Source organism: Rhyacophila brunnea, unplaced genomic scaffold (genome assembly GCF_057557595.1).
Source record: "Rhyacophila brunnea isolate RB1 unplaced genomic scaffold, BYU_Rbru_1.0 scaffold_4, whole genome shotgun sequence".
NCBI lineage: Eukaryota > Metazoa > Arthropoda > Insecta > Trichoptera > Rhyacophilidae > Rhyacophila > Rhyacophila brunnea.
This window is the reverse complement of record NW_028233068.1, coordinates 31,767,480-31,782,843: the sequence shown is the minus strand read 5'-3', so window position 1 is coordinate 31,782,843 and position 15,364 is coordinate 31,767,480. Positions and strand designations below refer to the sequence as shown.

The window sequence follows — 15,364 nt, the reverse complement described above, 5'->3', positions numbered from 1 at the left end:
AATATTGACTAGTTTTGTGGAATGTACGAGGGTGGGTCAATAAGTCCTTAGAAAAGCCGACAGGTGGCGCGACTAGTACTGCAAGCGGTTTGTTTTCATGCAGCGGCACTACCGATTCAGTATGCTGCGAAGTTTCAATCAGATTGGTCGGGTTGTTGTGTATTTCTCGTACATTTAAAAAAAAAATTTGCTTGTGGAAAATGGAAAAATGGAAAATGGAGAAAATTGAGTTTAGAGTTGTTATTAAACATTTTAATATAAAAGGGTTAACAGCAAAGGAAATAAAAAATGAGTTGGATTTAGTTCACGGCATATCTGCTCCTTCACTTGAAACTATTTATAACTGGTTAAATGAATTTAAACGTGGTCGTACATCAACAAAGGATGAACCACGCTCAGGACGTCCTGTAGAGGTGACTACACCAGAAATGATCAATAAAATCCACGATATGGTGTTAAGTGACCGAAGATTAAAGTTGAGTGAGATAATTGAGGTTACAGGGATCTCAAAAGGTAGCGTCATTTCTATTTTACATGACAAATTGGGCATGAAAAATATTTCTGCAAGATGGGTGCCGCGTTTGCTCACAGTCGACAATAAACGCAATAGGGTGGTGGCCTCTAAAGCCCTGTTGTCGCTCATGCAACGCAATCCGGATGAATGTTTTCGTCGCTTTGTGACTGTAGATGAAACATGGATACACCACTATACTCCCGAGACGAAAGAACAGTCAAAGCAGTGGATTGCGAAGGCAAACCATGTCCAAAGAAGGCGAAAACCGTAAAATCAGCTGGTAAGGTTATGGCTACTGTATTTTGGGATGCACGTGAAATTATTTTCGTTGACTATTTGGAAAAAGGAAAAACAATAACAGGGGATTATTATGCATCTTTATTGGACCAGCTAAAAAACAAAATTGAAGAAAAACGGCCTCATTTAAACAGGAAAAAAATTCTCTTTCATCAGGACAATGCCCGTGTTCACACATGTTTACGATCAATGGCTAAAATTGAAAAATTTAAGTTCGAATTGGTCGACCACCCACCGTATTCGCCAGATTTAGCCCCCAGTGACTTTTTCCTTTTCCCAAACTTAAAAAAATGGCTAAGTGGACAACGTTTTTTTTCAAATGAAGAAGTCATCGATCGGACAAATGCTTATTTTGAGGACCTTCCGAAAACTTATTTTTCTGACGGTTTAAAAAAAATTGAGAAACGTCTAACCAAGTGTATTGAGCTCCAAGGAAATTATGTTGAAAAATAAAAAAAAAATACAAAAATAAAACCTGTTTTAATGCTTTTTTCTAAGGAATTATTGACCCACCCTCGTATCATAATTGATAAAATACAATTCTATCAAATAAATCCTATCTAAATTAATGTAGGTATTCACATTAGGCTTTTTTGTGCATTTCAATTTTCATTTTGGTGTATATTTACAAGGATTCATTATTCTTTCAGCACCAGAGGTAATAGACAATGAAAAATATGCATTTTCACCGGATTGGTTTTCCTTTGGTTGTCTACTTTATGAAATGATCGAAGGTCAGGCGCCTTTCAGAGCGAGGAAAGAGAAAGTCAAACGGGAGGAGGTGGATAGACGTGTTAAGGTTAGAGAAATTTAAGTTCAGTTACATAAATTGCTGTCCGACAACGACTTTACGCTTCATACATATATTCTGTTTGTTGTGTCTTAGAACTATTGAGTATAATGTATGTACTAATTTGAGTGACATTAAAGAAACGTTGTTCCCAATTTATAATAATGGCTTTCACAATGAATCAGTATTTCAATAGATCGGTATTTTATCTGTTTAAACAATTGTATTATTATTCCAAATTATCGTGTTCGTAACAAAGATGTGAAAACCTTCTATGTATAATAGAGATGGAGCCTAAGCATAAAAAAGAAAAAAACAAAGACCCCATGTTTACTCATTTTCACATAAACTCTGGAGAGCTTACTCATTGTTTGTTACATAGGGAAACCACATGAGGCTCCATCTGGCAGAAAAAGGGTTTCTTCTGAAGGGAAGTCCATACGCAAAATGAATAATCTGTATTCCAAGATTTCATAATGGACTGTAATAATTAATTGGACCATAGGAATTTTAAAAAGTATCTAAAGCCAGCAACAAACGCAAATCCATACTTGGGCGGCATACAGTTGTGCAAATTTTACACAAGTATACATGACGACCATATAGCCTCCACACGACATGAGCATATATGAACAAAGTTTGTTTACGCTATGTACTATCTCATCGAAAAATACGCGACTGGTTCGTACTTACGCATTTTTGTCTGCTACACCTGCTACATCTGTTCAGTTATGCGCAAGTATGCAGAATATAGAAATTTTCATGTAGATTGTTAAGGTCTCGAATACATATTATCATACACATGCTCATGTCGCACCCTTGCAACTAAACCGCCACAAGTCCAAATTTACATGTTTTGAGTTAATTACTATGTTTCATTGTCTATCGTTCATAGTATATGAAACGAAAATTACATATCTCTAAGTCATCAAATTCAAGTCAAAATTTCATATAATATCTAAACATATTTCAAAAACACAGTACAAAAATGCGAAAGGTAAAAACTTCAAAACTGATTTTCTCCGTTTGACGTTCTTTGGATTGTGGTGGCTTAGTTGCGAGGGTGCGATGGATGTATCCTGTAAATTTACCATACAAATTACCATGGTGATTTAAAATTGATTATATTACAGGACGAACAAGAAAAATATTCTAATAAATTCTGTGACAGTGGCAAGTCACTCTGCCAGCAATTGCTTGCCAAGAGATGGCAGCAGAGATTAGGCTGTCGAGCTGGAAGACGGGGTGCCGCTAGCATCAAAACACATGCTTTCTTCAGGTTAATTTATTTTCTTTTCACATTATTATGACATTTTCATATAGGTAAATATCAATTTACTAATCTAATGCTTTTTACATATCAAACAGCCACCTTGATCAATTTGACCATCTTAAAATAAATCTACAAAATACTTTGGTAGTTATTGAATTTATTGTTTCAGGTCAGTCAATTGGAGAAGACTAGAAGCTGGAATGGTTGAAGCACCTTTCATACCTGATGTAAGCATTTTTAATTATTTTTTATGTGAAGTAATAGTATATATTAGTGGTTATAATAATATGATATTGCATATTTATTTTTTATTAATAGTTTGTATGTATATAATTTGACTGAGTAATAAATATTTTTTTAGCTGTTTTTATGATTAAATTAACCTATGGTTTTGATGAAATCAAGCATTCACAGATATTTAATAGCTTCAACTACAGTCGAACTTGGTTATTACGAGGAAGATGAGACCGACTGAATTTGCTCATTATAAGCGTTACTGGTTATATCAGGGAACAGGTATTTTTAATTGAGCGGTCACATACCACAAAAGGTCTCAATTCAAACAAAAAATACACAATCAGAATTTTTCCCCGAAACAAGCATGGCATTCATAAACTACAAAAGAAGTTGTTTATTGTAATGAACGCTGGTAGGTACCTAGTGAGTTCACAAACCTTGGATTTTTTACATGCTATTTCAACCATATGCGTGTATACTTTTTCAATATTGTCGGCGAAAACACCAATTAGGTAGGTACTTCGACACTTAACTAGTGTCATAAACGTACTCCGATTCCGGCGGCATCCTGTCCGGTCGGATTTTATTGCTTAGGGTCGAAATGTTTTTAAATGATAGACACATTAACAGTTTTAGGAAAATTTTTGACAATATTTTAGCTCTGTATACCCCATAAGTAGCTCGTTATGAAAGTGAATAAATGTATGGAGAAAATCATAAACTAAAATGTCAACGAATGTTTCCTCGTTACATCCGAGATCTCGCTATATCCATGATCGTAATAACCGAGCTCGACTGTATATGATCTGAAATAGAATCTCTTATTTTTTTATGATCCATGCATTAAAAGTATCGTGAAATGGTAGTGTCTCAGTTGAACAATGATTATTTATGTATTAATTGAACAAGCCATTTTTCTGATTAAACTTTTATTTAATTTCACAAAGTTACATACGTAGTTATTTAGAGATATAAAACATTATAATAATTTTATTGAAATCCATCTTCAGCCACATGCCGTGTATGCAAAAGATGTTTTAGACATCGAACAGTTCAGCACGGTGAAGGGAGTAAATCTGGACGCAACCGACGATACCTTTTACACAAAGTTCAACACGGGCTCCGTGTCTATTCCATGGCAAAGCGAGATGATCGAGACAGAATGCTTTTCGGAGCTCAACAGATTTGGGGATGGCGACACGCCCACTCCCGACTTGATGGTCGAGCAGGAACCGCCCATCGAAAGGAAAGGATGTTTCCCGTTCAGAAGAAAGGTAAAACCATATTTCATTCTACATTCAATATAATATTATGTACCATATGAACTTACAATATCAATTAAGTGAATAAATCTCCGTTTGTCTTGAATGAACATTTTGAAAGATTTATTTCTTATGTTCATTTTGTTTTTATTCTAGAAAAAATTGTCTGCGCGAATGCGGCAAATTCCCTTCCCCGAGCACCTGCTGACGTCTCCTCAATCGCGAAGAGATCTTCCCGTTCAGCAGGACTTGCCCAGCTGATGATTAAGCCACAACGACACCAATAATCATCAGAGTCCGGTGCCACCGGACGTGGACATGGACATTGCCACTGCCACCATATAAAACTGACAACCGCCGCCTTCTGTGCTATGGGTCTGCCTCTGCTGTGCGTTATCATTCTATCCTGACTAAGAATGGATATGAATCGATCCAAACGCAAATGAAACATGTTCATTTTAATGATTTTCATTTGTGATTATTTATGTTAATTGGTAACACTAAAATCGGGTAAATATAGATACTTTGCCCTTTACGGCTGTATATATATATGTCTTCATACTTTCATTGGATTATTTCAACATGAATCACTTCTGAATTGTTTCTATTGTCCTTCTGCAGGTTTAAGAATAGAATTTTTAAATTTCATTTTTAAAAATTAAGGTACAGCCAGTTTTGTTAGATTATTTTATAATGTGAATTTAGATGAATAGAGAGGTGTAACGTGAATCGACACCAAAACAACTGTTTCTAAAAATTAAATTTTTATTACTTGTAAGTTATTTCAATCTCACATACTTGGATAATGCGAGGTTACAAAAAAAATTCAATGGTCAAAATATTAAAAAAAAATTCTACTCAGTTTTTATGATTTTCAACCCGTTTCACGGTAACCAATTCATTGAGAATTCATTCAAGCCAGCGTCCAATTATTATTACACAATGCCTTGCATTCTTCATTTTGTCAAATACAATTCAAGCTAGAATTTCTATTAAATATTTCAGCTTTGTAAAGACCTTCAGCTAAATAAACACTCATTCCGATGCTTTCTTTTCGATATATGTATAACTTATTATTAGTGTACCTGTTTGTCAGAATTGGTTATCATAAATTAACCAATATAATATACTTACTATAAAAAATATAACTAGACAGTGACTCCAGTATTTTTTAGATATATTATGTAGCATTTTTCTTTGGCTTCTGAGTAAAGTATGATATCTCAATAAAACTACACATTCATATTTTTCTATTTATTGTGTATCATTACCCATTTTAAAAAAGTCAAAATCTTGTGTGTTACCCACCTATGACAATTTTCTGTTATAATTATTGTCTGAGAGTAAGGTTTCTAAATCATTATTTTTAACTAAAAAATATTGATCATAAATGTTTTATTTTTAATTACCAAAATAGAAAAGTCAATCAATTGGGGAAGATGTTTTCACGGAGGAGTGTAAAAATCTTATGAGAGGTAGACAATGCTTGGTTCTTAATGTAATCTATAATACATAAGTAGTGCATAAAAAGGTTTTCTGGGAATTTATAAAATTTTTTCTAATTATTTTTATATATACATATTTAAATGCCACACAAATTTAAAACAAAAATTTAAAGCAATATAAAATAAAATGATGATATTTTTCTATTAATTTTCATATTTATTGTTAGTTTCGTGATCATGTATGTATATTAATCCAGTTTATTTAAAGAACAGAAGTTGATGAAAAATGAGAGTAAAATATTAAAAATAACCAATTATGATTTTCCAATAACCAATTGAGGTTTTGATCTTGTCTATAGATTTTATGAAAATATTTCAATATAGTACCCACTCGATATGGAAATGTTTCGCTGTTTCATTAATATAAATCTCAAATATGTGGAAACCATCTATGATAAAATAATTATTAATTACAGTTAAACCCCGTTAAGACAAACAGGGTTAAATCAAATTGCCATAAATCTAAATATTTGTTAAAAATTCATAAAATCTATGTAGCAATTTCCACAAATTCGATGAATGAATTATAATTAGACACCGCTGATAAAACAATCTGAAAGAAATATGTTTGGTACCTACCTATTTCATAATTCGAATTTTATTTTGATTTTCGAATTAATGGGGTTTTACTGTATTATGTTAGCATATTTCAATTTGTGTGTTTCCTCTACTAGTTACAATGAAATTATAATATGCAATTAAAACAGACCATAGACAGAATATAATTATTCATCTAGTGTTGTATTTTCGGAGTGACAGTACCAATCAGATAACGGTGATTTTAGGAACAAACTTGGTTTATCTTTCCTAAGCTACAGAATATTGTCCTCTCGAGATTCACTCTGTTGAGATAATCAATCGGTGTTAGACATCATAAACCGATAATATGATTTAAGAACCGTAAACTACTATTCGTAATAGATATTTGATTTAGTTTGATACTTAAGTAGACCCTCGCATCAGTTGCTGAAATGTGAAACTTCTGTTATTTGAGGTTTCTTTGTAGATAATAAATAACCACAAATTGATTCGACCTTCGTAACTATCTTTTCGGTTGCTAATTTTATTTTTGAACGTGTTTTAGAATAACTTATCCATATCTTGAAAGATATTTGAATTTGTAATTATTGATATTCTAATAATATGTTGATCGAAGTTCAACATTTTATTTCGTAATTTAATCATTATTATAATATTAATAGGTACCATTGTTTTACAAATAAATAAAGTAAGTAAACAATATGTAAGTTTACCATGAAGTCAGTAAATTGTCTTGTGCTATCATTTCAATATACAAATATGATATGTAAATATATTATTGCTAAGTGCTAATTGTTTTAACTAAAAATATCTACATTCAGTACTGTCATGCTTAGATTATTATTGCATTATTCTATGTACATATTATATAATATGGAAATTTATTCCTAATTCGACTAGTATTACTTTAGTTTAATTTTATCAGTCGTATACCGGACATTAAAGAAAAATTGTGTGCACAGAATGGATAAGAAAGTTGCCCAAAAGACATAATCTTTCCTCTCAATCATATTTATAATATATATATATTATTATAGCACCGATGGTGTCATGAATGTAACGATTTCATTGCTATGTAATGATATGAGAATAAGGGGAACATGTTGCTGCATCTAATGGATTCTCAACAGTTTCTTAAGACCAATCAAAAACAGAAAAAATCATTTTTTTCTTTTGGTAATTCTTACCATGTATTTTAACTGTGTGACAGCCGTTTATTTTTCTTAAATCTGTTGTGAATATTTCTTCTTTTCTTTTTTTTAGACCATGTCCGATCCTAATAGGATCATATGGGCCTCCACAGAGTGGAGGTTTGTATTGACAGATTTTTGTTTTTACGAGAAATGGATGTCAGCCACTTGCTCAACCTATTAGGTCCATACTCTGACTCATACACAAATTGAAAAACAATATGTGTACTAGCCAGACCCAGGATTCGAACCTGGGACCCTCGACTCTATAGGCCGGCATTTAAGCCACTCGGCCATCGTGGGTGTGAATATTTACATTTTATTTATTATTATTGTAGGTACTGTAAAAATGATGTAGAGTAGGAAGTATTGTTTTATTTATTTTTCCATACATTAGCTCAAATAATAACATTTTTTTTATTAAAATCGATGCTCAAATGTAAGTGATAATCAATCTAAGTTAAGCTCTCCTCGTGTCTGATTTGTCTTTCGTGTTGAATGTCATACTACACTTCAATTTTTGCACACAAATTAGTGTAGTCATTTTTATATATTTATATGCATTTATATTTGGCAGTATTTCCCATAATGCGGAATTCTTGCCATGTTATTTTCACAGTAAATATTTTTAGCTTAACTATTGGACACTAATATTAGAAACTCACCGTGTAAATTCTTAAAATGATTTTTTGCGAATTCGTGTTCCAAGTTTCTAAATGAGACCTGAATAAATATATTGCATTAAATGAGATACCTATACATATATAAATATACCACGATAATAGTGCTTATATCTACTGGATCGATCATTATTAAAATATATTATCATTCTAGTAAATATCTCTAAAGTTAGTCAAGGCCTAGGAGTATTATTTATTGAGTGATTCATATTAGTGTTTTATAGTATTTTTACCAGTCATATAAACTAAACTAATTTTAAAATCAATCATTTTTTTACAACGTCTCATATTCTTTTTTTAAATATTTTTGATCGGAATTATAATTCTTAAACATTAAGAGTACGCATGCATAAATGATAATTATTAATTTAACTGCCATAATATACAATTGCAACATTAAATTGCACATAATTTTATAAAAGTTTTACCGTTATTTGTATATTTTATGTATCCTATTACTGTTAAGTCCCCCCCCCCCCCCCCGCTGTCATTTCGCAATTTGATTAATATTTTGTAATTGATCCATAGTTATATATATTAACAGCAGCCTTTTAGGGGGATTAATTATTGCAAACACACAAATACATTTCACCTGGCAAGATAACATTTATTCATTAATTACTTTTAATCATAACTGTTAAATTTATATGAATATATTATAATATATTAGAGTTTTATGTAATTTTTTTCACATGGCCGATTTCTTCAACCATAAGGGGTCATCCATAGATGACGCCGCCCGATTTTCGATAATTTTTTGAACCTTCTCATTTCATCAAATTTCTTTTCCAGTCCTGTCTAAATTACGCCATATTTTTTAACTCCACCCACCCATTCATTATATAACAGCTAAAACGATCCTCCCTATCCCCTTCGTCACAAATCATCACATTATATCAGATCACTTTCCCCCTAGGGTATAATGTTGTATTGGACAACCCCTAAATGACCTGTCTTGCTATTTTTAATTAAAATAATTCTAATTATTGAACAATCCGTTTAAAATTACATTCGCATCAATAAAGTCAGATAAACGTTAGAGAAAGTTATTTATTATAATTTACCGCTTGTGGACGAAATCGATTACAAATAATCAAATTAACTGTAAGACAACCTAAAGAATGACATGCTTTCCCCCTGATATTATAATAATATAAATTTATGGATATTGCATTTTATTACTTAATAAATTCATCTGTCATCACATTTCAAAATGACTGAGTCGAACTAGTTGCACATAAGTACTGTCAAGGACTTAAATTTTTTATTTGTACTTTAACACAATATACAATAATTGTTTAGGTAATATCGCTATCAATTATTATTGTACTATTTACCGCCGTATTCGTGCTATAACATTTTTTACATGAAACCAAATGCCATATATTATTAATAGTGTAATTCGGCGTACGCTATATACCTTCTACCTGTAAAACAAATTTGTATTAGCAATGCACAATTTTCTGATAATGCCTTAAAATTTACGCACCTCTGGTGTACTTATGACATAACTAAAAATAGCAATCATTTCATATGAAGTTTAAAAAAAAGAATAGTTTTTTATAAACGTATAGAAGCACAAACCGATGGTTTTTCTATTACAAATGTTGCAATAATGAATTAAATTGAGAGTGTTATCAATTATATATAAAAATGGTTTTATTTTTAATGAATACAATCAAAAATAAAATAGCACTATGTGTGTTTACATTGGCAATAAAAATTGAGATTCCAGTAGGCACGATTTGTATTTTTTAACGAATGATGTTTTAATGAGAATTATTTATTTTGTCTCCTTGTTTTATGTATGATTAAATACTTGAATACGTACATTTTAATAAATACATTGGTATTTTTTTGCTTGTTTTAATGGTTTTATGAATTTGTGTCCGGTAATTTGGCCTATTATTGATTAATATATTTTGTTTAACTTGGAAACGATCGGAATGAATGAGACTGAATTCGTTGATATATCGTCGCTGTAGGATTGGTTTGTCGAATAGACCAAATGGCATTGTTCAGGAGATGAAAAACAAATGTCATTATCCTATATTTAAATACATGGAAGTATTTAAATTGTTGTTTTTACAGCATATGAATGCTGTATTCATTACAAAGCAATTAAAAGAAAAGGATGGTTCTAGTCCAATTAGATACAAAAAGTCATTCTGCATTAAAAGGTCGATTTCGACAAAAATGGATATTCGACGAACCAATCCTATAGCGACGATATGGCGACACTAAAATGATTACTCGATTTTATCTTATAATCTAGTAAATATTTTAATCTACCAATCAACACGTGTATGAAAGTGTATGTTGTGAATGTGCTTTCCCAATGAATATGATCAAGTAGCAAACATATTGATAAAACTGAACTTTTGATTGATAAAATCAATTTAACGTGGATTAAATAATTGATAAACTTAAACTTTTACACAGGGCTTCGAGCCGTTATTTTCTTTCGTTCCGGTTCAAGTAAAAAAATATAGAACGGTTCGATTCTGGCTTTTGTTCCGGAAAAATGACAGTTTTTCCGGTTTTCAGTTAAGCTCCGAGTGATGTTTCTATATGTATTAAAAAAATATTTTCTACCATAACTTAGAACATGGCACCCGCCCGGCACCATGCTCCGAAACCAATTGTTATGCACGGCCGTAGCCATATATTTTTTAAACAATACAACTGAAGTGGGGAGTAAGACCATGAACCGAACAAGCCGTATTTTTTTTTCAGTTCGGTTCAAGTTTTCGTTCCGACAAAAATAATATTTTTCGATTCAGTTCCGGTTCGAAGCCGTGCTTTTACATCTCCATAAATCGAGGGCTTAGTGTCAAACAACACTATCTACAAAAGTGCAACTTTACAGGAGAGCCAAAAATCGTTATTTTAGATTCTCGTAACTCAACAAGGGAAATGTTTATTTAAAACCTAATGTTAATATTTTATAATTTATTGTGTATTGTACATTTATCTTGCTTATGATGATGTTAAAATTTATAAGGATAGTTTTTAAAAAATATGAAAACAAGGGTAACTTATGTAGTTAGCGTTAAACTTTACTGACGATTTAATAAGAAATTAGAAAAGATTGAGATAACGTTGTTTGACTATCATGTAGCCGTAAATGTAAAATAACGTTATCTAAAAAAAAAAAAAAACACTTTTTTGTAGATAACGTTGTCTGACTTTAAGCACTCGAAATTACCCTGACCCAAATAAATTTTTTTCAAAATCTGCAAACGTAAAATGTAAATAATACCACTAAAATTTCCCAATATGCTTTGTTACAAGATCCCCTGGAATATGGGAAAAGTTTCAAAAACTATTCGAAGCATGATATGATTTGTCTTTCCATATATTTTTTTTATATAATCATTTTGTCTTAAATTATTTTTCTATAATTTCTATCAATAATTGTTCTATGTATTGTGCTAAGCCAGAAAAGTGCCAAATCTGATTCAAAATTACAATTTTTAAATGAAAATTATAAGTAAATTATACGAATGCTCTTCGAATTACGTTAATTCACTGCCAAATTGTAGCTAGCAATCTATGAAATATATTATAGCTATTATACATACATACTATATGTATATTTGAAAATGAAGTGGATAAATGTCCTGGAAAAAGGTAAGCGTTTTAAGTGAAACTTGAAAGCACAAGTATCATAATTTATAACATTTCATTATTACCTACTATATTATGATGTCTTAATTATATTTTCCAAAATTGGTACATATATTACAATAATATTGAAATAAAAGCAATGTGAATTTTAAAAAAATCACGAAACCACAAGGAAATTTATTATAATTTTCTTTTTATTGTTATTAACAATGAAAGAGGTAATCATAACTTTTACAATTATTAGGTATATCATTAGTCATGTAGAAAAGGATGTGTAAATATTAAATAGTAAACTTGAATTACAAATATATTCTCAAAAACATTATAGGTACCTATTTTAGATATTTACAAAAGGTACTAAATAGTAATACTTTCTGAAACCCAAACCCTGCTACCTACTATAACGTACCTATGTATAATATTGACACACCCGAGTTTGAAGTGATTAATATTTTTCTATAGATTTTTAGTCTAGATACTCGCAGTTTTTATCAATCATTTATTACATGATTATTATTATTACAATCCATTTTATATGTGATTTATTTAAAAATTAAAATAAATTCCCTTGATTGGTAAACATGAAAGACTGCTGCAACAGAAAATGCAAAATATACATCAGGCCTAGGTTTCATTTATTGTTATATGATAAAGAATTTTGCAGCCATACCGATTTTCATTTTCAATATTGCAGGCCACTAGGAATCTAGAAGATTAAATGCAGCCAAGACTTGACAGTAATTAATATTTAAATAATCAAACTCTTAAAGCCATACTTTAGTCTATGGCTCTCCTAACCTTTCATTTCAAATATATAAACAATAATACATATGTACCGGTTTTATTTATTTTTTTCATTTAGTATATTCAGTCACTTACCTTAGAAATACTAATCCCCGGATTGCAATTTCTACTCATGTGGATCTACTGGAATTCCTGTTATCATCATCCAATATTTTGAATGATTATATTAAAAAAATTCTACATGTCATTGTATTAAATGATAAGTATAGTAGTAGATATTCGCTTCCTGAAGTTATTTATTTTGTTTCATAACAATGAATTGCTAGCCTTTATGTTTCAAAGATAGATCATTCGTTTTGTATTAAGTGTGTGTAGATAAAATAAATTATAAAACCCTTTGTTATTGTTTGTAAATGTGAATCAATATAAGTTTTAAAATTAAAATAATGATTCGTTACCCTAAAATGCAAAGTCTCAGACTTTATCCTTCTGTGTGTATTGTCTTTTGAACCTTTTTTATTAGGATGTTATTTAGGATTTAAAATTATATAAATGTAATAATTAATATAATAAATAACGGTAAGTAGATAATTATTATTATACAAAAAGCAGTCATAGATTATTTTGTCATTTGAAACCTAATGTCACATTTTTTGGATTGTAAGGAATAATGAGTAAAATAATCTCTCTGTTGTGACGATGAAATTTAAGTCAAAAAGAACATAGGTAATTGACATAATTTATAACAATTTTGATGCCGGTGTTTACATTTTTTTATTCAGTAATGTGTAATAGAGTGAAATCTTCATTAAAGCGCTTGTTAAGATACCTTCACGCATAAGAGGTGGTCAATGTTGCCGTCTTGGAGTATAGATGGTGACTTACCTTTACATAAACATATAATATAATATGTATAATTATCTTAAACTCGATGTAACATATTAATTTATTACGCCATCATTCTTTTGATATTATAAAATAAATATAGGTTGTCATAATAGTACCTATTATTACTCTATTTAATGACATTCAGTTATGTACCTATGGTAATTTTATGACTGTATTTTGTAATATAACCCCCCGTAATTATTACACCAACCTTAAAAATATCTAAGACAATGTTTTTTTTAATAAATATGTAAGAATGTATTGTACCATTTTAATTATTACTATCAACATGATGACAAAAATAAAGTTATATATATGTAAACATAAAGGTATTTTCATTTCTTGAAAACGTAACCAAACCCACAACTTTCGAGTTATAGAGCCTGTTCACGTTCATGGATTTATTTACTGGCAGCAATAGTGTGTATTTTAAACTATCATGAAGTGCTGACTGTCTCTCCAATCTCATTCTTCAAGAGTAAGCGAGACGCAATGTTGTCATTTTATGATTTGACAGGTCGTAAAAATCGATTAACCTCAAACTAAGTCTCCGCCGTGTAGTTCGTTTTTTTTGATAGCAGGTTCGCCACTACCATTTACTGCGCAGACGCAAATTGAAAAAATCCCAACTGTCACATCAAAATTCACAAGCTTCTAACTTTTTTGATTCATAACACACGCATTTTCTTGTTATGGCTGCGATAATATGTACTGTTAGCAGTTTAGCCATGCACGTGTAAACGGGTACAAGAGTCAAGTTAGTTGAAGAGTAAGAAGTAGCTGGAGAATGCGGGGTCATTCAGCTGTAAATTGATCCCTGCTGAATATGATGTTAATTTTGCTATTTAACCATAGCCTGCCTAAAAGTTGGTCATTATTTAAAATATATAACAAAACTTTAAATTCATTAAATGTATTTATTTATTTTCATGAAATAACTTACAGAAATAAACTTTAATTTTGAGTTACATGATGTGTAAAAAAATATGACAATAATAATTATCTAAATATATAAAAATATTTCAAAACACACGAGATTTTAAAAATAATCTAATTCTTTCTAATTGAATGAATTATCACTGTCGACTTCACACAACCTACATACCCACAAAACATTGCATTGAATAAATTTAATTAAAAAAAATCTTAATAAAATCACACGATTTTTAAATAATATGGTAAGTCATTAAAAATATCATAAAGGATAAAAATACTTGTTGAAATGATCGAAAAAGTAGTTAGTAACTATGCTTTCTAATACTACGCATTACATAAAAATATAACATTGTTTATTGATATTATATATTGATGATTATAAGTACATACAACACTTAGAAGTGAAATTTAAAAAGATAATTTTATTGTAATTCAGGAGAGTAATAATTAAACTGGTTTATAGAACTGAAAAGTGGTAAGTACCGAAACCAAATAAAGTTGTTTCTATTCCAACTCCATAATATCATCTTTTCATTAGTTTTCTTGATCCAAGATCCTACAACTTTTGGATCAATTATGTATACAATGCTGTTATGCATGTTAACATCTGCGCAATGCTGATGATTTTTTTTATTATGTCACTTTGACGTTTGGTTAATCATAAAAAATAGCGCTATATGTGATTATTGTTGTATTATAATATCGCCTTTATAATATGTTACATTGTATGATGTAATACGCAATGTGTTTAAAATTCGTACAATCAATAATCATATGTCAGCTTGTGGATGTGTAAGACAACAACTATGACTAGAGCCACGGCACTTGTGTTGCGATATGAGTATTAATTTTTCAAATTACCACAACTCAACCTAAAA

The 15,364-nt window shown here is 30.4% G+C and overlaps 1 protein-coding gene across 1 annotated transcript in view; it reads left to right on the top strand.

Annotated features, from left to right (window-relative positions):
* Gprk2 (G protein-coupled receptor kinase 2) overlaps positions 1 to 5,216 on the top strand; it is a 115,497-nt gene extending 110,281 nt beyond the window's left edge. Inside the window, exons 9-13 of the mRNA XM_085954839.1 lie at positions 1,462 to 1,610; positions 2,735 to 2,880; positions 3,044 to 3,101; positions 4,122 to 4,385; positions 4,530 to 5,216. Coding sequence (XP_085810965.1) covers positions 1,462 to 1,610; positions 2,735 to 2,880; positions 3,044 to 3,101; positions 4,122 to 4,385; positions 4,530 to 4,634 — 722 coding nt within the window. The 3' untranslated portion in view covers positions 4,635 to 5,216. The remainder of the gene's footprint in view (positions 1 to 1,461; positions 1,611 to 2,734; positions 2,881 to 3,043; positions 3,102 to 4,121; positions 4,386 to 4,529) is intronic.
* Positions 5,217 to 15,364: the final 10,148 nt, after the last annotated feature.